This window comes from Lathyrus oleraceus, chromosome 3 (genome assembly GCF_024323335.1).
Source record: "Lathyrus oleraceus cultivar Zhongwan6 chromosome 3, CAAS_Psat_ZW6_1.0, whole genome shotgun sequence".
Lineage (NCBI taxonomy): Eukaryota > Viridiplantae > Streptophyta > Magnoliopsida > Fabales > Fabaceae > Lathyrus > Lathyrus oleraceus.
Window position 1 is genome coordinate 425,642,729 of NC_066581.1, and position 25,583 is coordinate 425,668,311.

The 25,583-nt window shown below is 33.4% G+C and overlaps 1 protein-coding gene across 2 annotated transcripts; it reads left to right on the plus strand.

Annotated features, from left to right (window-relative positions):
- The first annotated feature begins 848 nt into the window (after window positions 1-848).
- On the plus strand, window positions 849-3,801 carry LOC127129361 (sugar carrier protein C). 2 transcript variants are annotated; one of them, XM_051058568.1, is made up of 4 exons: window positions 849-1,037; window positions 1,160-1,482; window positions 2,552-3,181; window positions 3,327-3,801. In XM_051058568.1, the coding sequence occupies exons 1-4, from the start codon at window positions 902-904 to the stop codon at window positions 3,765-3,767; spliced, it is 1,530 nt and encodes a 509-aa protein (XP_050914525.1). In that variant the 5' UTR covers window positions 849-901; the 3' UTR covers window positions 3,768-3,801. The 2 variants fall into 2 exon arrangements, with proteins under 2 accessions (XP_050914525.1, XP_050914526.1); XM_051058569.1 differs by having other exon boundaries at window positions 3,320-3,671.
- The last annotated feature ends 21,782 nt before the right edge of the window (window positions 3,802-25,583 follow it).

Genomic DNA, 25,583 nt, shown 5'->3' on the forward strand with positions numbered 1-25,583 from the left:
CACACCCTGGGTGCAGTCTGGTTATTTTAATAAAGAGCTAATTTTAAGCAAGCTTGATTTCTTTGCCTTGATATGATTACTTACACTCAAAATTTGTAGAGAAAGATTTTGCCTCTCTAACCCCCTTCTTTACCATAATAATGTGTAATGTTAGAACCAATCATGACATATTCAGCATAATATTTAAACATACAACACATCCTAAGCAAATCCTTCTTACTGATAACACCTAATTTAACTTACAACATTTGGTTGACTATGCTTAACATACAAAGAATCCTCAGAATACCAAAAGCATGTTTCAAGTCATTGTAGAATACAATTTGAGACTTAGCTTCACATTTAGGACATGTTTCTTTGGATTAATTTATTTGAGTTTATCTATTTACATAAACATCTGTGAGACTATTTAGAAAAGCTTATAGAAATAACTTAAAACATATCACATATCTATCTATAAGTTATTGCCGTTTACTTTCACAAGCTCACCGTGATCACTAATGAAAACAGATTTTTGTACTATCAGATTCTATCTCTAGACCGATTATCTACTTACAAATACTAACGGTACAATATAGAACTGAACTCTTTTATCTTAAAGACATTGTGGTTGAGTGACTACTTTGCATAATTTTGAATAGTATCACGTAAGATTTTAAGGAAAGCGACTGAATCCAATAATTTCTTCGCTCATAATTTTTCAAAAGAGTGAAACAACATTTCAGTTATTATTTTTTTCCAATTATTTTGAATAAGTGAAAACTTTTAATGTTGAAAAGTTTATTTGATGTATTTCAATATTTAGAGAGAGTATAGAAAATCTTGCCACATCATCCAACCTCAACCTCGTTTCTCTTCTTCGGTTTGTGCTTCGTACAATATCAGAATAAACAAAAAAAAAATGTCTGCTGCAGGAGGAATACACGTAGGAGGGAGGAAGAAGGACTACCCTGGAAACCTCACTCCTTTTGTTACCGTAACATGCATCTTGGCAGCTATGGGTGGATTAATCTTCGGCTACGATATTGGAATTTCAGGTACACGTATATCCATAGACATATACTTAATTACTCAACAAAACTTTACACCAGTTCAACGGAAGCATAACAAAAATCATATCAACACAACCTTATATGTTTGTTTTTTCTGTTTTTGTTAGGTGGGGTGACGTCTATGGATCCATTTCTAAAGAAGTTTTTTCCGTCAGTATACCGGAAGAAAAACTTGGATATAACGGCAAACAGATATTGTCGATACAACAGTCAGATACTGACTATGTTCACTTCGTCATTGTACCTGGCAGCGATGCTGTCGTCGTTAGTAGCTTCCACTGTCACACGTAAATTTGGTCGGAGACTTTCTATGCTTTTTGGAGGTTTGCTTTTCCTCATAGGTGCTCTCGTTAATGGCTTTTCCCAATATGTTTGGATGTTGATAGTCGGTCGAATCTTTCTCGGGTTTGGTATCGGGTTTGCGAATCAGGTACTCATTAACCATATGATATTTAGAATCCGTTTTTTTTTTTAAATAATTTTTATAATGTTAAATATTTTAACGTAAAAAATTTACAAAAGATTTTTTTTATAAAAGTTTCAAATGAAATTTTAGTTTGAATAAGTTATTCTTAAAATGTTATTTTAGATATTTCTTCATTTTATGAAGAAAAAAAATTGGATATCAAAATTTTAAAAAATCACTTAATTTTGAAATTATTTCAAATAGTTTTTTATAAAAATCATTTTTGAGATACAACTTTTTTTTGAAAAAAGTTTGTAATTTTGACTATATCTTGATCTTTAATAATGTATATTTATGTTATAGAATAAAAATTTAATTTTTTAATTTATAAAAAATAAATTTAAAAAAATTTATAATATTTTAAAAAACATTTTTATAGAATCAATTTTCAAAAATACAAAAAAAAATCCATTTTTTTAAAATTCAAACAAACTGGCCATTAGTAGTTTGAGATTAATTCTATAAAAAAAATGACAACTAATGAACTACATAATTTGAACACAACTCCACAAAACATTATAGGTGACTCTGATGGCTCAATTTGAACACAAATTTATTATAAGTAGTTCCACAATTAATGTGCCCCGTTTGTCACTTCACATTTCCACACTCAATAGCACCATTTTATACATACTTGTATCAAAAAATTGGATTTTACAAAAATAACAAAAAAATACAAAAATAAAAGTTGAGATGGACCCGTGGTCCTACATTATGACTTTCGCAAAATCATTGAACCTTTTTTTTTTCTTAAAGCATTACTAAATATGAATATATTTCTTTTTCAAACATGTGTGAAAGGATAAAAATGTCCCATGTGAATCCAAGGACCATTGTCATAGGGATAATCATCATCACCATCATCACTACTACTTAAAGATTAAGATCGTTTTAAATCAGTCTGTGTTGTAATTTTGTAGTATTGATTGATAATAGTAATTCACTTGTTAACGAAGTTATGTATATTTTGATTAAACTTGCTATTAATTATTAATAATTGTTAATTGTATTTTTTTTCTTATAAATTTTACAGTCTGTGCCAATCTACCTCTCTGAGATGGCTCCATACAAATACAGAGGTGCTTTTAATATTGGGTTCCAATTATCAGTTACAATTGGCATACTTGTTTCCAACATATTGAACTACTTTTCTAACAAAATCAAGGGTGGATGGGGATGGAGGTTAAGTTTAAGTGGTGCTATGGTCCCTGCACTTATAATAATAATTGGATCATTAGTCCTGCCAGAAACCCCCAATTCCATGATTGAAAGAGGTGATTGTGATGCAGCTAAGGCACAACTGAAGAGAATTCGTGGAGTGGAAGAAGTTGATGAAGAGTTCAATGACCTTGTGGTAGCTAGTGAAGCTTCCATGCAAGTGGAACACCCTTGGAGGAACTTGTTAGAAAGGAAGTATAGATCCCACCTTACTATAGCCGTATTGATTCCATTCTTCCAACAATTTAGTGGCATCAATGTTATTATGTTTTATGCACCTGTATTTTTCAATTCCATTGGGTTCAAGAATGATGCTGCTCTTATGTCAGCTGTCATCACTGGAGGTGTTAATGTTGTTGCGACCTGTGTCTCAATTTATGGAGTTGATAAGTGGGGTAGGAGAGCCCTTTTCCTTGAAGGTGGAGTTCAGATGGTCATATGTCAGGTACCCTTCGTTTAATTTCTTCTTTGATAGATATAGGGGTCCGACACGGACACGAACACATGCACATATTTTTTTCATAGGTGTCGGTGCCACGTATACGTGATAAGAAGTGTTTAATTAATACGATATATGTTTAAGTGTGTAGGCTATAGTTGCAGCTGCTATTGGGGTAAAGTTTGGAACAGATGGATACATTGGTGATTTGCCAAAGTGGTATGCTGTAGTAGTTGTGCTCTTCATTTGCATTTATGTATCAGGGTATGCTTGGTCATGGGGTCCCCTTGGTTGGTTGGTACCTAGTGAGATTTTCCCATTGGAGATTCGTTCGGCTGCTCAAAGTCTCAATGTATCGGTCAACATGTTCTTCACTTTCTTAGTTTCACAAATTTTCTTGACAATGCTTTGTCACATGAAGTTTGGTTTGTTCATCTTCTTTGCCTTCTTTGTAGTGGTGATGACATTTTATATATACTTTATGCTTCCTGAAACAAAGGGAGTACCGATTGAAGGTATGAGTAGGGTTTGGAAATTGCGCTCATATTGTTTAATATTTGATTTTTTATTGTTTAATATTGTAAAAAACTAATTACACCTTAAAAAGGTCTCCATTTCTTTCGATATATTAATACAATATTATGTAATCTTTATGCATAAAATGACATTGTGTTAGCCGGTCAATAATAAAGTAATAATTTTAATCATTTTTCTATGTTATTGATCAACTCTAAAATAATGTGTCATATCCAAATTTTAATCTTGAATCGCCGAATCAATGCATTCATCGAATCATTAACATCATATGTATATTGTAACATGCATTTTGTCTCGCACAATGTTCAAATTGTTAGTCAGAATATTTTTTCGGATTTACAGACAAATCGGTCAAACTGAATCTCAACTATGCATAAAATCAATGGACGAAAAATTTCAAAATCGAGTTTGCAGACGTCAATTATATTAATCTACGTTTCGCGTATTTTAATCTAGCATATTCGTTTTATTTTTTGACTACTATTTCGGTCGCATTTTGATCCGTCTGAGCCTTTTAACCGATCAAAATTTATTTCAAAATTAAATCAAACAATGTATATTTCTGAGAAGTTTATTTCACGCTGATCATTTTGGTGCAGTCAATTTATTTTTTGGGCATTTTTGGGTAAGTTTATTTCACGCTGATCATTTTGGTGCAGTCAATTTATTTTTTGGGGCATTTTTGGGTCCGACTTATATTTACTTTGAGTTTTTTTTGTTGTTGCATTTTTGTCAAAGTGTCTAGAAAAATTAAATAAAATTATTGGTGTTTTTATTATATTTTTATTTTAGTTATTTTTTAGTATTTAATTTTATTTAGTTTTAGTTAATACTATTTAATTTTGTTTCTAAAATAAGCATAAGGGTATTTGTGGATTTTCAAAATTATTAAAATCATAATCTTACTTTTATATATATATATATATATATATATATATATATATATATATATATATATATATATATATATATATATATATATATATATATATATATATATATATATATATATATATATATATATATATATATCTATATATATATATATATATATATATATATATATATATATATATTTATTAGTGATGCTAAAAGAAGAACGAACACACAAGTCAATAACACCAAACGACCCTCACTTTTGATTTTTTTTTCTGAAAATGATCACCGAGTAGATTTTGGAGAATTTTACAGGCGATGCATATTACTTGTTTATCCGTTGGGGTTTCTCAATTTTCATCTCCTCACGTGATAACTGGCATTGTGTATAAGTTGTTGTTCATTCTTTTATAATTTTTCTAACAATGGTAGAGAAAGGATCGAAATATGTATAAGAAATTAAAGAAATGGTAGAGAAAGTCTAGAGGAGTATTGAGAATTTTCTTTCAAACTTATTGAAAACTTGCTTACAAAAGAAACTTAAATCCCCTTATATAGGGAAGCAAAAACTTACTATTTAAGCCGGTAACATCTAGTAACCTTGTCTTTTGACAAGATTCTTATTCTATTAACCTTGTCTTTTGCTTTTGACAAGATTCTTATTCCATTAACCTTGTCTTTTGCTTTTGTTTATTGATTCTTTTCATTATTGCTTTGAAATGGCAAACAAGATAGGATTCTTTCTTATCTACTGCCTTTTATTATTGATTCTTATTTTTTGCTTTCTCTTTTTCTTTCTGGGCCATGGATTGAATCATTGCGTCCCAGAAGTCTTCTGCAGTTGGGTCCTCTGCTTGGGTTTCTCCTGCCAAACAGTCAAAGTTGGGGGAATCAATTGATCCCATGGAAGAGCTGGTCTTCATAGATGAATCTTCATCTTTTGATGCTTTTGCTGGAAAAGTGGAGAAGAATTGGTTTTTCATATGGTCCAAAGTTCTAACCATGATTTCATCTTCTGATTCATTTGGATATTTTCTCTGGAAAAAGCTCTTCAGATTTCCCATAGACATTTGTTGGGAGCTTTGCTCTTTGACCTTATTACTTTGGTCTTCAGCTATAGCTGTTTGAATTAAATTTCCTATTTTTTGGACTTCTTCGGAACTCATTTTGTTCCACCATTTATAGAAGAAATTTCTTTCTAAAATGGGTATGTTGAATTTATCCTGAGATATGGTGATTGACCATCTCCATATCCATGGAATCTGAAATTTGGTAAAGAACCAAAATGGACATTGTCCGATGATTAAATTATCAGATGATATATTTGCAATAAGTGGGCTATTGTCACACCAGGGATAGTATAAATCAAGTAATTCTTTGGGTAGTATTTCCAAAGACGGACCAAATTTAGTCCACCATTCATAAAACCAATTTGGTATAGGTCTATTAATCATCTCTGGATTAATAGAGTAAAACCAAGAATGCTTATTCTTGGGATTTTGATAATAAAAAGCTTGAGTAAAAGCTTGGACATAGTCCCAGTAATTAAAGTAAATATACTTTCCTTCTGCAATTCTTATTGCCTTTTCACCATTTGGATTAAGACCCCATTCTCTTGGTAACAGGATTTTATTAATGTGACATTTACTGAAGTTTATAAAACTTTCAGGATTATTATTCTGGTAATGGTGAGTAAATGTTACCGATTCGGTAACGGTTAGAAGAATTTCTAGGTGAGGCCTAGATTTTCCATGTAGGCCTGGATATCCTCTTGATTCGAGGTATCTAGTTTTGATAGACCATCCATCATTTGGATTGATTTTGATATCTTCTTCATCAATATACATGATTTTTTCAGTTACTGGATTTTCAAAATAATCCAATTGCTCTTGAAGTGGGTTATTAACCGCAACTTCTTTGTAAGATGTAATTTTATTAGAGCAAGAGGAAGGAATATCTTCCTTTTTAGATAAAGATGCAGGTAATTGTTGCATTTTTCTACCTTTGTAAACTGTAGTCCAATCCCCTTTTATAGGAATGTTTGATTCTGGCTGGGGTAACATTTTGTTACTCCCCCTTCCACGACGGCCATAACCGCGACCTCTTTCCCTATACGGGGTCATCATTTTTTCCCTGCAAAAATTCACGAGTTAAATAATCAGCAAGTGAATTATTTTCACCTTTAATATGTTGAATGTCAAATTCAAACATAGATAATTGAGATTGCCAGCTAGCAAAAATTTGCTTAGCAACAAGATTTTCAACATCTTTTTCAATAATTGATTTAGCTGAGCTACAATCAATTTTTAGTAAAAATTTCTTATTAAGAAGATCATCTTGAAATTTTGAAATGCATTTTATAATAGAGAGCATCTCTTTTTTGATAGTAGAATATTTTGATTGGGCAGGATTCCATTTTCCAGAGGTAAATCTGACTAAAACTTCTTTTGATGTATCAGGTATAATTTGTTTAAGGATTCCTCCATAGCCTAAGTCGGAAGCATCCGTTTCAACAATTTTGAAATATTTAGGGTTAGCTAGGGATAAACAAGGCAAACATTTAACTTTATCTTTAATTCTTTGGACTGCCTGAGAATGTTTATCAGTCTAAGGGCCAGGATTCTTTTTAAGCCTAGCATGTAATATGGCAGTATCTTTTGCAAGATTTTCATAATAATCTGCTATATAATTAAGACTACCAAGAAACCTTTGCAATTGTTTTTTATCTGTAATAATATTGGGGAATTTTGAAGCGAATTCAATACTTCTTTGTATATGAATTATAGTTCCTTGGTCAATTTCATGACCTAAAAATCTAACTTTTGTTTGAAAAAGTTTCATCTTAGGAGCAGATATAACTAATCCATTATGTTTAACTAATCCTTTGAATATTTTTAAATATTTAACATGTTGATCTATAGTTTTAGAAAAAACTAAGACATCATCAATATAAACAATTATAAATTCAGTATAAGGATTAAAAATATCATTCATAATATTTTGAAATTCATAAGGGGCATTTTTAAGGCCAAAAGGAAGGACATTCCATTCATAATGTCCAAAAGGAACAATAAAGGTTATTTTATACTTATCAAATTCATTAATCTGAATTTGCCAATAACCAGATTTCATATCAAATTTAGAGAACATTCAAGCATTGTTTAATCTATCTAAAAGATCCTTTTTATTAGGAATAGGATATCTAATCCATTTTAACACTTTGTTAAGAGGTTTGTAATTTATAACAAGTCTAGGGACCCCACGTTCCCTTTCGGCAGCATTATTAACATAAAAGGCTGTGCAGCTCCAAGGAGATTTGGATTTTCTTATTAATTTTTTCTCTAAAAGAGATTCTATCTCCTTTTTGCATAAATCAAAATACTCATGATTCATTTTAGCAGGCATAGCTTTAGTGGGAATTTGACTTTCATTAAAGTCATCAAGATAAGGTAAAGAAATAACATGTTTCTTTCTATCCCAAAAGGCATTAGGTAAATCATTGCATATTTCATCTCTAAACTGTTGATCAATTAATTTAATTTGATTTTGAATTTCAGGTTTCTTAAGTTGAGAAGTAATGTTTAATAAACCTACTTCTTCTTTAAGAAAACAAATTTGTTTTTCTTTTTTAAGAAGAATATCTTTAACTTCATTAATCATCCTAGTATGAGGATCAGTAATAAATTCAAAAGTAATTCTTTTGTTATTGATAATGGAGGTAATTCCCTTTTGATCAACATTAATTAGAGGCATAATTTTATGCAGAAAAGGAGTTCCTAATATGATTCTATGAGTTAAATTTTTTACAAGAATAAAATGAGTAGGTAAACAAATATCTTTGTTACAGATATAAGCATTAGACAACTTATAATTAACCGTGAGTTTATCTCCTCCAGCTTGGATAAGAGATTGTGTGGTTTTATCAAAGTATTTAGTGGGAATAATTCCTTCTTGAAGGCAGTTTAAATCAGCGCCACTATCAATAAGGGCAACTTCATTTTCTAATATGAAATTTCTATTAATAACTAAAGTTATTCTAACAAACCATTTTTGAGAGGTCACTCTATCAATGAGAGAAAGGAATTCATCACTAGGTGAAGGATTACTAGTTGAAGATATCTCTTCAACCTTGGAATGACTAAATCCTAACAAAGTGAGTCTTTGAGATAAACCATAGTTTTCTCTTTTAATCTGAGATATCTCATTCTTTAAGAGGTTTATTTCTCTATTTAAATCCATAATAGAAACAGGAGTTTCACGGATGTTAGACTGTCGAAATCTAGACAAAACATCACTTAATTGGTAAGGTGCTTCTGTAATAACAGGAAAATCTTTTTTAGAGTTTTCTTGTATTAAGACCTCAAGCATTTTTCTTTTTATTTCTTTATTAGAAATAGATTCTATAGCTTTTATAGCTTCGTCTTGTTCTGAGGTTAAAACATTTAACCCATTCATATTAACAATTGATTTCCAGTAATCTAATTGATTACATTGACAATCATTACTATCAGAATATTCAGAAGAGTATTCAGTAGAGGATTCATAAATCATATTAATATCCTCTTCTGAAGAATAATTTTCAGAATCAGAATTGAGAAGTAGAACTTTTTCTAATTGAGAACGCAATTGTTCATCTTCTATCTCATTAAGAGCTTTTTTAGTCCAACATTGGTTGGCATAATGACCATGTTTGACACATTTATGACACGTTATGTCAAGTTTTTTGGCTTTTCTTTTACCTTTAGGGTCAAAAGATTTTTCCTTAGGTCTACCTTTATTGTAGTGACCCTTTTTCTTATTCTTATAAGAATTTTTATAAGAATTTTTATAAGAATTTTTTGACTTATCCTTATAAGGTTTATTGCGGAAATTTTTTCCTTTTTTCTTATTATTATTATCTGGAGATTTTCCAAGATCAAAAGCAAATTGTTCGCAAAATTCGCCAAGTTGGTGTTTCTCCGAAAGCTTTTGCCTTTTAAGTTGATTTCTAAGCTTTATGTCATTACATAAAGTTAATCCTTCATTAACACAAGTGCTAATTATATGACCATAAGTAAGTTCAGAATAATTTATATTTATCCCATCATTTTTCTGTCTTAAAGATTGTCTAACCTTTCCAGAAAATAAATGGGGTAATCCATCAATAAATTTTGCTTTCTAATGCAAAGAATTGGGATTGTTTAATTGATAAACTCTTGAAAGAAAAGTATCCTTATACCATCTAAAGTGGGTAAGAGAAGGGCACCTAAGGTTTTGGAGAAGTGTCTGGATTTTTTCTCCAATAGGGACATTGATTCCTACAAAATGCTGTAACATGGAGAGACACAGAGTATACACTGCATCTTCTTCTCCCGTGGTAGCCAAAGTAGTGCTTCTACTGGTTTCTGGTTCGACCTTAATGATTTTCTTATGATTAAGAATTTCTAATTTCTGAGATTCGGTGAGATAATGATCCCACCAGCCTCTAAGTTGACCAACAAATCTCGTGGTTATAAAGGATGCTATAGAACTATCTGAATTTCCATGTTGCTTGCAAACAGTAGAATACATGATCATCCTATGGATTGTATCTATAATCTGTTTGTCATTAAGACCGTCAACATTCTATTCATAAATGGCTTTTCCTGAATAAGAATTCTGGAATGGTTCAGATTCCTCAAAGAGCAAATCTTGCAGTGAGGGGCGCTTGTAATAATACTCTTCTATAGGCCTAGGAGCATAAACATGGTTTATATTATTAGTATTATTAATGTCAAGGTTACTAATGTCTAAATTAGCAAACATATCAGATAATTTGTCAATATGGTTTTCGTTATTATCCTCAGAATAATCTTCATGGGACATAACTGTGATCTTAATAAGACCTTTTAACTTTTGTTCTAAAATACGAACAAATTCTTGACCATCGGTTTCCATTTTAAACCCCTCTATGGAAACAGGAGGTTGAACTATAGGAACATCCGAAATAGTGGATGTGGACATCTGGTCCTTAGGTTTATTTATGAGGTCAATAATGATATCTTGACGTGCTATTTGTTTTTCTAAAAGTTTTTTTATGGATAATAGATCTTTTTCCATAGAGATAAATTGTTCTCCTAAGCAAACAAGATAAGCATTGGTATAATTTTGAGACCTGATGACGGAATTTAATTCCTTAAGAGTAACTTGATTTTGTTCAACTCTTTGTAACTGAAGGTTAAGGTAAGGGGTAGCTTCAGTATTTTGACTCAAACTTATCGTTTGTTCAGGGGGAAAAGGAGCTTCCATTTTTTCTCCTCTAATATTTTCCCAAGGTCTTTGTAAAACAAGGATTTCTTCTTGTTTTTTACTTATGAAATAGTTAACAAACCATTTCACAAAAGGAATGAAATCCTGCGCAAGGTTCATTTGAGTGTAATACTCATCTTTAAATTTAGCTAATTCGGGTTTTGATTTTTTTTTCAAAACCATTCTCTGAATTGAGTATATCTCTCATGTTGAAACTCATCATTGATGAGTTGTCTCCTCTTGCTACCAGGGGAGTAATCTAACATTATAACTGGAAATCCATGTCTGACGAGGTAGGTGTAGATGTTTGATTGGCTGCATTGTATGGTAAAACACTAGCTGGATTCTAATGTCTTGACTGATGTCATGACATGCTGTGGAGATGTTTGTTTGACTGCATTGTATGTTAGAATACCTAGCTGTACTCTGATGTCTTGGCTGATGTCATGACATTCTGAGTAGTGTACTGCAGGATTAGCTAATACAGGATTCATTGAATGTCAAACTGGATGTTATGACATTCATCCCTGTCAATAGATACTGAGGAATAGAACAGGTGGTGTTCTACTATAACTCAATATTTATTATCAGTCTGCTTATCAAGGAAATAACAGACCTGGCATAAGGCCTACTGTCTGAATGTCAAACTGGATGTTATGACATTCATCATTGACAGCATATACTGAACAATAAGCAGATTGGTTTTCTGCTACATTTTAGTATGCAACTCAGTCTGCTTATCAAGAGGATAACAGACCTGATGTAAGGCTCTATGTGTGAATGTCAAATTGGATGTTTTGACATTTATTAATGTACGCTGATACTGAAGTATGGACAGATTGGTTCTGTACAGTACAGCAAATTGTACAGTCTGTTTTCAGGAAAAACAGACTTAGCATATGGTTAATGATTTGGAAGTCAAACTGAATGTTGTGACATTCATTCCTGACAGCATATGCTATATTGTAGGTTGTTTAGTTTTTCTGTTTCAGCATTTTTCTCAGGCTAAAAGCCAGGAAACCAACAACCAAGCTACAATTAAGGAACCTAACAAATAGCCTATTTGTTAGCACACTAATATGTGGAAATTAGTTAGAATCATATGTGGCATTATTTGTGGAGGTCTTGAGATATTTTAGGAACTAAATATGGAGATATTTTAGGAACTAAGAGATTGAAGACCTTGATTGTAGCAGAAACTTTCTGCTGGTTTTGTAACAGCAAAGAACAAGTTTGCTGCGATTTCTGAAGGCCCAAATCCAGTTGGGTGATTAGGTTATAAATAGCATATTGTAACCTAGTCTTTGTAAGCCTCTTAGAATGAAAAATTAGGGGTATGTGTAAGCTAAACCTCCCAACCTGTGGGAAGGTTACCATGTGTTTCTCAGTGTTCCAAAACTGAGAGTATTTGTGACTCAAAGCCTGTAGGCAAGAGTTATTATGTTCTTGAACGAAGCTGTGAAGCAAGTCAAGTTGTTTAAACATTACAGTGTAATTGTAGTGATAGGAATGGAAACTGGAGGTTTCTATCTAGGAGTTCCTAGGTATAGATTGCATTGGGTAGGGATTAAGTGAAGAGTTGTAAACGGTGGAGTTTAACTCTGAATTAATACTGCTGATAGTGGATCTTCTTCCTGGCTTGGTATGCCCCCAGACGTAGGTGAGTTGCACCGAACTGGGTTAACAATTGCTTGTGTTTTTACAGTCTGCACACTATATTTTGTTTGTTATACTCAGTCTGGTTTTAGTCTGTTTATGAAGGGAATAACAGATATGACACATAGACTGCAGTCTGAATGTAAAACAGAATGTTATGACATTCATCATTGACTGCTGATATTGATGGACTGGTTGGTCTGTTACAGTTCACTCATCTGTAATGTTGGGACAGGTGATGTTCAAACCAATGTTGAGACATCATGCTGATAGCTGGGCAGGATAAATAAACATAAGGGCTATGTTTGATCTTTACTGTGTGTTTGCACTAGATGGACAGAACTGGATGTTCTTCTTTCCATGGTGGTACATTAGCAGTTGTTGTAACATCTGTGAATATGTGCATATGAGTACTGGATCATAATTTATATAACTGTCTTGCTGTATTAGTTACAATGTTGGATCAGATGTCATGACTTGGAGTAGAACATTTGAATTCTGACTACGCCAGAATTTCAAATGGTATCAGAGCAGGCATCCTGTTCTGGTTCTGGATGAGATCCATGGGTGATACTTTCTGGTATCTTGCAAGGAGTTATGTTAGTACTGATGTTGGAACCTGTGGAAGGTTCTGTGATCTCCCTGAATGGTCCCTTGAAGTAGGTGGATGGACTATTCATGACAAGAACTGTGTGTACCTGTCTCTGGAGGTTGGCAATTGGCCTTGTGTGGGACAGCTGTGCTAATTATTGAATCATATTCAAACTTGTTATGTTCTTGGAGGCTGATCTGGTGAAGTGTGTGTTCATATGTTGAGTTGTATTATGATTTCCGCTGCATAATACCTGGAAAAACTCAAACTCTGATGTAGTTTCCCCTCATGTGGATGAAAGGCTGCTATATTCAAGATTTCATCATAATCTACTGTAGATGTCAAAGATACTTGAGTCTCCTCAAGTCCACTCATCATGACATTCTCACTTCAGGATGGTAAGAATCACCTGATCACTGATTCTTTTACTCTCTTGGGTAGTGCATATGAAGACCTTGAATACTTTCAAGAAGGGTTTGTTCCAAGGAGGTGGAACTAATGTTCTATGTGATGTTAGAACATATTGTTCAACAAGTATGCAGCTACTGGTTGAAGAGCAGATGTTATTAGGTGTCAAACAAAGGGATACTTTTGTTTGGAACCTACTCCTGACCTGGAAGAGGAGACATCTGTTTGTGCTAAGTTGACAAGGGTAGGGTCAACTGTGTGTATGCTCAAGAAAGTCACTTTTAGAAGTCTGATCTCTAGAAGTGGAGCTGGTTGAGATGTGACATTGTGCAATTTCCTGCTGGTTGTCTTATTCCTGTAGATTGATCAGGGTGGGATAGTTGTTCCCTGAAGTACTATGTTGTGTTGGAAGACAAGTCCCCTGGATGTTAGAAGTCAATAATGGGGTAACCTGATTGCTATATCATTTAAGAGGATTGGGACCATGAATCTTGGTGTTCAAACACCACGCTCAGAAGTGGCAGTTCTTTCAAGGAGTGAGAATATGAAGATTCAGAAGTTGGTTGAGGTAGTATGCTCTGGCAATGCATATCTACTATTGACTGGTGTTGTTTTCGTTCACTAGTACGTATGGTCAGCTGGAGTCTGATTGGTGTGATTGGAGTATGTATAGGTATAACTCATAGAGTTAGTTGCCACTGGTAGGGATGGTGTATGTCATGTTGAGACATTTGTGTACAATGCATGGATATTAGTGTGGAGTTTCCATGATTGTTAATTTGAGGGGGAGTTTTGGTTAACCTCCTCACGTTTGGTCAGCCTAGGGTCTGGTTGGCTGTTGACCTGTGTCACATGAGTTCTGGTGGTTGTGTGACACATTTGCAAGGAAGGATTCATCTCTCACATTCCTAAGGGTGAATTTAATCTGGGAAGTTTTTCAAAACTGTTGAGGTGCTTGCAAGCAGAAGATGTTGACACAAGAAGAGTATTTTCAAAGTACTCTTATGGTGGAAGTATCTGAAAGGAATATTGGGAAAGGATTTAAGATCAATGGCTACTTGTGCCAAGTATAAATATTTAATTGATTATCCTTGGAGCTCAAGATTACTGATGTTTTTAAAGAGGTTGGAACATCTCGTCTTCAATACCTTGTGCAGAATCACAGGAAGGATAGTACATTGGCTTATGATCTATCACTTTGGTGGCAGCAAAAGCATATGATCAATGAAAAGGTTTCCTGGCAAGAAACATGTTCAGCCTTGGTGTGTACAAGAAGAAGAAAACATCATAGTCCTGATGGTGGTTACTTGGATCAGTTTACTTCTGATCTAGGTAAGGAAGTGCATTGGCTAATGCACACTGTGAAGTTAAGAATAAGTGGCAGCATTCTTAACATCATGGAAACAGCCTTGCCTTAGGAAGTGGAATCCTTGGTATAGCTGAAGGGACAGTTTCTAACTAGTCCGTCTGAAGACTCATACATCAGAGTGTCTGATGTCTTTGAAGAAGAAGTAGGGATTCATCAAGGTGTGAGCTTGGATGACTTAACTGCAAACCTGCAGGATGGAGGTTGTCTACTCAAACTTGGTTCCACAATCAAGTCTATGAGAGCATTGAACTCTTGTTCTGTGTAGGGAGGAAGTTCTTTCAAGTGGCAGAAGAAGGAGCTGAATTCTACAGCTGGATGTTAAAACACAATGTTGTGACATTTGGTTCAACATCAGAATCTTAGTTGGTGAAGTGGCACATCAACTTAAGATAGAAGGGTCTACAGGGTTGTAGATTGGATACTTCAAAAAGGCCGTTCTCGTTGCAGTTCTTTGGAGTTGCTGGATAGAAAGGATGTCACATGTTCATGTCTTAGAAAATCTAAGTTTTGTTCAACATGTAGCTTGAAGTTCAAGTCTCACTTGGAAGATCAGAATATCTTTGGGAGAAGTCTGATAAACATGGAGAGGTCAAAAATGGCATTTGATTTTTTCATATGAGGATTCATGAAGGAGGTAATCAACAGTGGCATTTGGTCTATCTCAGAAGTGAGTTTGAAAAATCAAGATAATCAACATATGGCAGCTGATTATGCTTGAGGAAGGTCTGAGACAAATTACTTTGAGCAGAAAAGTAGTAAGTTGAAGACATAAGGAGGTGTTTTCTATTCATCTCTTGGAGCTTGTGGTAGGAGTTCTGAGCTATCTATGGAAAATTATCTCGTGTAATGGGATGAGAATGTATATGTCCCAATTTGTGTCTGGTTCCTTTTGGATCAAGCTGGTGACCCAGTGATATCTGAGGATTATCAGATGGTGTTCTTTGGATGTCCTAACTTATGTTAGAACATTCTGGTTCTCTGCTCTGGTTAGAAGAGAGATTGACACAGAGTGTGGATGTGTTCAGCCAAGAGGGTTGATCAGAGGGTGTGCTCTTGAAGACATGAAGATGCGTCTTATGTTTTCCATTCACCAAGTGGTCTGGGTTCTCTTTGAATCAGGAAGTATGTGAAGGTCCAACTTTGGGGTGTTGGATATGTTCATGTGTGATCTCCAAGTTTCAAGAGGAGAGTTGGTTGTTCATGACAGGGGGAGTTCTGTCTTTGTGCTGCAAGTAATCATCAAGCTTGTGGTCTATATGTTCTCAGATAACAAGGTATGGCACCTGGTTAGTTATTGGGATGATGTGGTGTGTGTCAAGGCTGAGTGAGCAGAAGAATGTCTGACCGGATTGTTATTTCCTTCTGAATCTTACAGTCATAAGGAAATATGGATTTGTGTGTCTTACTAGTTGCATCCTTAACTAGTAATTCTGTTTTTGGTGCACAAATTTAGGGGGAGGAGAAGTACCCTTGTGCATGTGTGTATTACTAGTAATTATAAAGCTAGTAATTGTGTTGCTTCTGTTGCTGTTTAAACTACTGTTATGCTGTTTAACTGTTGATAGTTTACCTTGTGAACAAAAAGGAAAGATATAGGCAATTTTGGTACAACAAAGAGTGTTCACAAGATGTTATGTGTGATGTCTTAACATAAGATATCCTATGTACCTGCTGGAGTTCAAAAACATGGTCATGTAGTATTTGTTGGTCTGTAATATTAAGTGTTGCTTTGGCAATATTTTTGACAAAAAGGGGGAGTAACACCTGTGATGCCCCAAGACAACAGATTGTTTTGCTAAACAGATATTCAGGACAGATATTCAAGATCCTCTAATCCAGAGGTCATGCTGCAGCTGTGTTCCACTTCTATGAGTGTGAGTGTGTTTATGCATGCTGCAATTAGAAGTTTTTATTTAACTTCTGTATGTGTGCTGCAATGTGAAGTTTTTATTTAACTTCCATCTGTGTGATTGTGCTGCTACTCTGAGTGTATTAGCTAGGTTAATTTCCTGCTAGATGTGTGTTTTCCGCTGCTATGGACTCTGTTGTGAAGCCAAAGTGTTTTAGCCAAAAATTTGCCAAAGGGGGAGTTTGTAGATGTTTGATTGGCTGCATTGTATGGTAAAACACTAGCTGGATTCTAATGTCTTGACTGATGTCATGACATGTTGTGGAGATGTTTGTTTGACTGCATTGTATGTTAGAATACCTAGCTGTACTCTAATGTCTTGGCTGATGTCATGACATTCTGAGTAGTGTACTGCAGGATTAGCTAATACAGGATTCATTGAATGTCAAACTGGATGTTATGACATTCATCCTTGTCAGCAGATACTGAGGAATAGAACAGGTGGTGTTCTACTATAACTCAGTATTTATTATCAGTCTGCTTATCAAGGAAATAACAGACCTGGCATAAGGCCTACTGTCTGAATGTCAAACTGGATGTTATGACATTCATCATTGACAGCATATACTGAACAATAAGCAGATTGGTTTTCTGCTACATTTTAGTATGCAACTCAGTCTGCTTATCAAGAGGATAACAGACCTGATGTAAGGCTCTATGTGTGAATGTCAAATTGGATGTTTTGACATTTATTAATGTACGCTGATACTGAAGTATGGACAGATTGGTTCTGTACAGTACAGCAAATTGTACAGTCTGTTTTCAGGAAAAACAGACTTAGCATATGGTTAATGATTTGGAAGTCAAACTGAATGTTGTGACATTCATTCCTGACAGCATATGCTATATTGTAGGTTGTTTAGTTTTTCTGTTTCAGCATTTTTCTCAGGCTAAAAGCCAGGAAACCAACAACCAAGCTACAATTAAGGAACCTAACAAATAGCCTATTTGTTAGCACACTAATATGTGGAAATTAGTTAGAATCCTATGTGGCATTATTTGTGGAGGTCTTGAGATATTTTAGGAACTAAATATGGAGATATTTTAGGAACTAAGAGATTGAAGACCTTGATTGTAGCAGAAACTTTCTGCTGGTTTTGTAACAGCAAAGAACAAGTTTGCTGCGATTTCTGAAGGCCCAAATCCAGTTGGGTGATTAGGTTATAAATAGCATATTGTAACCTAGTCTTTGTAAGCCTCTTAGAATGAAAAATTAGGGGTATGTGTAAGCTAAACCTCCCAACCTGTGGGAAGGTTACCATGTGTTTCTCAGTGTTCCAAAACTGAGAGTATTTGTGACTCAAAGCCTGTAGGCAAGAGTTATTATGTTCTTGAACGAAGCTGTGAAGCAAGTTCAAGTTGTTTAAACATTACAGTGTAATTGTAGTGATAGGAATGGAAACTGGAGGTTTCTATCTAGGAGTTCCTAGGTATAGATTGCATTGGGTAGGGATTAAGTGAAGAGTTGTAAACGGGGGAGTTTAACTCTGAATGAATACTGCTGATAGTGGATCTTCTTCCTGGCTTGGTATGCCCCCAGACGTAGGTGTGTTGCACCGAACTGGGTTAACAATTGCTTGTGTTTTTACAGTCTGCACATTATATTTTGTCTGTTATAACTCAGTCTGGTTTTAGTCTGTTTATGAAGGGAATAACAGATATGACACATAGCCTGCAGTCTGAATGTAAAACAGAATGTTATGACATTCATCATTGACTGCTGATATTGATGCACTGGTTGGTCTGTTACAGTTCACTCATCTGTAATGTTGGGACAGGTGATGTTCAAACCAATGTTGAGACATCATGCTGATAACTGGGCAGGATAAATAAACATAAGGGCTATGTTTGATCTCTACTGTGTGTTTGCACTAGATGGACAGAACTGGATGTTCTTCTTTCCATGGTGGTACATTAGCAGATGTTGTAACATCTGTGAATGTGTGCATATGAGTACTGGATCATAATTTATATAACTGTCTTGATGTATTAGTTACAATGTTGGATCAGATGTCATGACTTGGAGTAGAACATCTGAATTCTGACTATGCCAGAATTTCAGTAGGTGATTCTACTCTTGGAGTATTAGGTTTTTGATAAATTCCTTGGGGAATTCAATTTTCGCTGAGTCTTATATTCTCAACGACCTCTATTTCTTCTCTTGTTTGAGAAGTAGAAGGTCTAGGTAATTGGCTAGAAGCTGTGAAAAATTCACTAACTGAGTGTCTAGCAGATAGAGATCTGGGTATCCTAATTATTCTTTTAGGAGTGAAGTTTATTTCTAGATCTCCTTCAGTAGTTTGAATTATTTGATCTATATCCCTATTAAGGATAGGTTCAGGATCTATTTCTTGGGGAAGAGACCATGTCTTTGGGAAGTTTATTTCATCCCATTTTATCAATCTATTGGTTGCAACATTGGAAGTTAACAAATTGGTTTGAACCAAAGTAGTAGTTCCAGTGAACGCTAATTGTTTTGCTTTGGGATTAAGCGTAGTAAGAACCTTATAGTAGATTCTATAGCATATTGCTATGATTTCACTTCCAGGTTTGAAATTGTAACCATTAGTATGAACAATTAACTGAATAGCATCTAATATATTCTTATCAGATAAAGATAGAGTTAAATTTGGTAAGACATCAAAGTAAACTGGTCCATGACACAGACTTGTCTCTACCATAGCGGCTAAAGATTTTTTGAAATCCTTACATCTACCATCTCTAACATAAGCCATTATGCTAGAATTCAAACCTAATAATGTTAACGGTTTTAAAGAAATTTGAACCAATCCAATATGGATAAAATTATAATTTTTAAAAGGTTTCAAATCTTTTTTAGTTAACAGTTTGATTATCTGTTTTTCTTTAGAAATTTGAATTGTTTGCTCTAAAGTTTTAACAGCAAAATAAGCAAAAACATCTATCTTACCAAATCTATAAATTTGATTAGGAGAAACGGAGGGTATAACCCATATGTTGAGTTTATCCAGATTTTTTTGGATATTCTACAAGTTCTTCATTTTTGATCAAATTGCTTTGATGATTATCATCATCATCAGAATCCATAAAAGAAACAGGCTAAGAATGTTGTGATTGGTTGATACACAAAGCTAAATCTAAATAGATAACTTGGACTCATAACATAATATTAACAGAAACAACAACCTATTAAAAGTCATCTAGGCAAACAACGAATTGTTTAACTATCAACCCAAAGGGATAGAAGGATTTCTCCCAAATCAAAGATGTCAAAATGTTTTTAGCAAAGCTTTTCTTTTTTTAGAATCATCAACAAGGATCGAAATATGTATAAGAAAGTAAATAAATGGTAGAGAAAGTCTAGAGGAGTATTGAGAATTTTCTTTCAAACTTATTGAAAACTTGCTTACAAAAGAAACTTAAATCCCCTTATATAGGGAAGAAAAAGCTTACTATTTAAGCCGGTAACATCTACCTACAATAGTAGGTGAACTAAAAACAAAAAACTTTTACAAAAGAAAATTAAGTGCATACATTTATGCCTAAAGACAAGAGATTCTTATTCCCTTAAGATAAGAAGATAAGATTCTTTCTTATCTTTTGCTTTTGGCAATTTTTTATTTTGACAAGATTCTTATTCTATTAACCTTGTCTTTTGCTTTTGACAAGATTCTTATTCCATTAACCTTGTCTTTTGCTTTTGTTTATTGATTTTTTTCATTATTGCTTTGAAATGGCAAACAAGATAGGATTCTTTCTTATCTTCTGCCTTTGATTACAGATTCTTATTTTTTGCTTTCTCGTTTGCTTTTTGGGCCATGGATTGAATCATTGCGTCATAGAAGTCTTCTGTAGTTGGGTCCTCTGCTTGGGCTTCTCCTGCCAAACAGTCAAAGTTGTGGTAATCAATTGATCCCATGGAAGAGCTGGTCTTCATAGATGAATCTTCATCTTTTGATGCTTTTGCTGGAAAAGTGGAGAAGAGTTGGTTTTTCATATGGTGCAAAGTTCTAACCATGATTTCATCTTCTGATTCATTTGGATATTTTCTCTGGAAGAAGTTCTTCAGATTTCCCATAGACATTTGTTGGGAGCTTTGCTCTTTGACCTTATTACTTCGGTATTCAGCTATAGCTATTTGAATTAAATTTCCTATTTTTTGGACTTCTTCGGAACTCATTTTGTTCCACCATTTATAGAAGAAATTTCTTTCTAAAATGGGTATGTTGAATTTATCCTGAGATATGGTGATTGACCATCTCCATATCCTTGGAATCTGAAATTTGGTAAAGAACCAAAATGGACATTGTCCGGTGATTAAATTATCAGATAATATATTTGCAATAAGTGGGCTATTGTCACACCAGGGATTGTATAAATCAAGTAATTCTTTGGGTAGTATTTCCAAAGATGGACCAAATTTAGTCCACCATTCATAAAACCAATTTGGTATAGGTCTATTAATCATCTCTGGATTAATAGAGAAAACCAAGAATGCTTATTCTTGGGATTTTGATAATAAAAAGCTTGAGTAAAAGCTTGGACATAGTCCCAGTAATTAAAGTAAATATACTTTCCTTCTGCAATTCTTATTGCCTTTTCACCATTTGGATTAAGACCCCATTCTCTTGGTAACAGGATTTTATTAATGTGACATTTACTGATGTTTATAAAACTTTCAGGATTATTATTCTGGTAATGGTGAGTAAATGTTACCGATTCGGTAACGGTTAGAAGAATTTCTAGGTGAGGCCTAGATTTTCCATGTAGGCCTGGATATCCTCTTGATTCGAGGTATCTAGTTTTGATAGACCATCCATCATTTGGATTGATTTTGATATCTTCTTCATCAATATACATGATTTTTTCAGTTACTGGATTTTCAAAATAATCCAATTGCTCTTGAGGTGGGTTATTAACCGCAACTTCTTTGTAAGATGTAATTTTATTAGAGCAGGAGGAAGGAATATCTTCCTTTTTAGATAAAGATGCAGGTAATTGTTGCATTTTTCTACCTTTGTAAACTGTAGTCCAATCCCCTTTTATAGGAATGTTTGATTCTGGCTGGGGTAACATTTTGTTACTCCCCCTTCCACCACGGCCATAACCGTGACCTCTTCCCCTATACGGGGTCATCATTTTTTCCCTGCAAAAATTCACGAGTTAAATAATCAGCAAGTGAATTATTTTCACCTTTAATGTGTTGAATGTCAAATTCAAACATAGATAATTGAGATTGCCAACTAGCAAAAATTTGCTTAGTAACAAGATTTTCAACATCTTTTTCAATAATTGATTTAGCTGAGCTACAATCAATTTTTAATAAAAATTTCTTATTAAGAAGATCATCTTGAAATTTTGAAATGCATTTTATAATAGAGATCATCTCTTTTTTGATAGTAGAATATTTTGATTGGGCAGGATTCCATTTTCCAGAGGTAAATCTGACTAAAACTTCTTTTGATGTATCAGGTATAATTTGTTTAAGGATTCCTCCATAGCCTAAGTCGGAAGCATCCGTTTCAACAATTTTGAAATATTTAGGGTTAGCCAGGGATAAACAAGGCAAACATTTAACTTTATCTTTAATTCTTTGGACTGCCTGAGAATGTTTGTCAGTCCAAGGGCCAAGATTCTTTTTAAGCCTAGCATGTAATATGGCAGTATCTTTTGCAAGATTTTCATAATAATTTGCTATATAATTAAGACTACCAAGAAACCTTTGTAATTGTTTTTTATATGTAATAATATTAGGGAATTTTGAAGCGAATTCAATACTTGTTTGTATAGGAATTATAGTTCCTTGGTCAATTTCATGACCTAAAAATCTAACTTTTGTTTGAAAAAGTTTCATCTTAGGAGCAGATATAACTAATCCATTATGTTTAACTAATCCTTTGAATATTTTTAAATGTTTAACATGTTGATCTATAGTTTTAGAAAAAACTAAGAAATCATCAATATAAACAATTATAAATTCAGTATAAGGATTAAAAATATCATTCATAATATTTTGAAATTCAGAAGGGGCATTTTTAAGGCCAAAAGCAAGGACATTCCATTCATAATGTCCAAAAGGAACAGTAAAGGTTGTTTTATACTTATCAGATTCATTAGTCTGAATTTGCCAATAACCAGATTTCATATCAAATTTAGAGAACATTAAAGCATTGTTTAATCTATCTAAAAGATCTTTTTTATTAGGAATAGGATATCTAATCCATTTTAACACTTTGTTAAGAGGTTTGTAATTTATAACAAGTCTAGGGACCCCACGTTCCCTTTCGGCAACATTATTAACATAAAAGGCTGTGCAGCTCCAAGGAGATTTGGATTTTCTTATTAATTTTTTCTCTAAAAGAGATTCTATCTCCTTTTTGCATAAATCCAAATACTCATGATTCATTTGAGCAGGCCTAGCTTTAGTGGGAATTTGACTTTCATTAAAGTCATCAAGATAAGGTAAAGAAATAACATGTTTCTTTCTATCCCAAAAGGCATTAGGTAAATCATTGCATATTTCATCTCTAAACTGTTGATCAATTAATTTAATTTGATTTTGAATTTCAGGTTTCTTAAGTTGAGAAGTAATGTTTAATAAATCTACTTCTTCTTTAAGAAATCATTTTTTTTCTTTTTTAAGAAGAATATCTTTAACTTCATTAATCATCCTAGTATGAGGATCAGTAATAAATTCAAAAGTAATTCTTTTGTTATTGATAATGGAGGTAATTCCCTTTTGATCAATATTAATTAGAGGCATAATTTTATGCAGAAAAGGAGTTCCTAATATGATTCTATGAGTTAAATTTTTTACAAGAATAAAATGAGTAGGTAAACAAATATCTTTGTTACAAATATAAGCATTAGACAACTTATAATTAACCATGAGTTTATCTCCTCCAGCTTGGGTAAGAGATTGTGTGGTTTAATCAAAGTATTTAGTGGGAATAACTCCTTCTTAAAGGCAGTTTAAATCAGCGCCACTATCAATAAGGGCAACTTCATTTTCTAATATGAAATTTCTATTAATAATTAAAGTTATTCTAACAAATCATTTTTGAGAGGTCACTCTATCAATGAGAGAAAGGAATTCATCACTAGGTGAAGGATTACTAGTTGAAGATATCTCTTCAACCTTGGAATGACTAGATTCTAACAAAGTGAGTCTTTGAGATAAACCATAGTTTTTTCTTTTAATCTGAGATATCTCATTCTTCAAGAGGTTTATTTCTCTATTTAAATCCATAATAGAAACAGGAGTTTCACGGATGTTAAACTGTCAAAATCTAGACAAAACCTCACTTAATTGGTAAGGTGCTTCTGTAATAACAGGAAAAATCTTTTTTAGAGTTTTCTTGTATTAAGACCTCAAGCATTTTTATTTTTATTTCTTTATTAGAAATAGATTCTATAGCTTTTATAGCTTCGTCTTGTTCTGAGGTTAAAACATTTAACCCATTCATATTAACAATTGATTTCCAGTAATCTAATTGATTACATTGACAATTATTACTGTCAGAATATTCAGAAGAGTATTCAGAAGAGTATTCAGTAGAGGATTCATAAATCATATTAATATCCTCTTTTGAAGAATAATTTTCAGAATCAGAATTGAGAAGTAGAACTTTTTCTAATTGAGAACACAATTGTTCATCTTCTATCTCATTAAGAGCCTTTTTAGTCCAACATTGGTTGGCATAATGACCATGTTTGACACATTTATGACACGTTATGTCAAGTTTTTTGGCTTTTCTTTTACCTTTAGGGTCAAAAGATTTTTCCTTCGGGTTTAGGGTCTAAGGGTCACTACAATAAAGGTAGAAGAGAGAATCAATAATCAAAGGCAGAAGATAAGAAAGAATCTTATCTTCTTATCTTAAGGGAATAAGAATCTCTTGTCTTTAGGCATAAATGTATGTACTTAATTTTCTTTTGTAAAAGTTTTTTTGTTTTTAGTTCACCTATGATGCTTGTCGTGGCTATATATAAAATATAGTCTGTCGGGTACTTGACTGCAAGTGCACAGTCTAGTCGCTTTAGTTTTAAAAGATATCGATCTTACAGGGACCTATGGTCAAACTAGTGCTACTAACGTCACTATGTTTATCTAAGGGAATTGATTAGTAGAAGTTCGGGGGTAATATAGTAAATCTAAGGGAAATTTTCGGTTTTAAGAAAGAATTAATGGAAGGAATCAGTATGCAGCGCATTAATCGTCAGGGATTCGATAAGTCACCGATGAATAATTTAAATGTCAAATATCTCTTAGTAGAAAATGTTTATTTAAAAGACTTTATCTCACACTCCCGTGGTTGTTGATTCGGCCTATAACTTTAAGTCAGAATGTACACTCTCTCTGTCCCATTTGAAGTCAAAATTACTTTTTGAAAATAAATAAGTTCTAATTGTTTTTAAAGTGCTCTCGCTGTTTTTAAACTCAATGTCTAATTTTTACTATCCAGCTCGAGCCTCACGCTCTCGCGATTGTTGGTTCTTACCTTAGTTAATTTCCCACTCTCGTGGCAAAATCGTATTAAATAGCTTTTCACGCTTTTGTGATAAAGTTAATTAAATTTAGATTAAAAACTTCAGCCTAAAAGGTTATTTGAGAAAAAGGGTTTTCACCGGTTATTATTAAATCCCATCAAATTAAGTTGCTACATACCGATACCGGTAGTTTAGCCGGACATATTAAATAAAGCTAACCCAAGGCATAAACAGATCAACATTGCGGCAAATATGCTTATAACAATAAATGGGCAATAACAATAATAGTTCAATAAAAACCTGGAGATCGAAGTACAGAGTATAA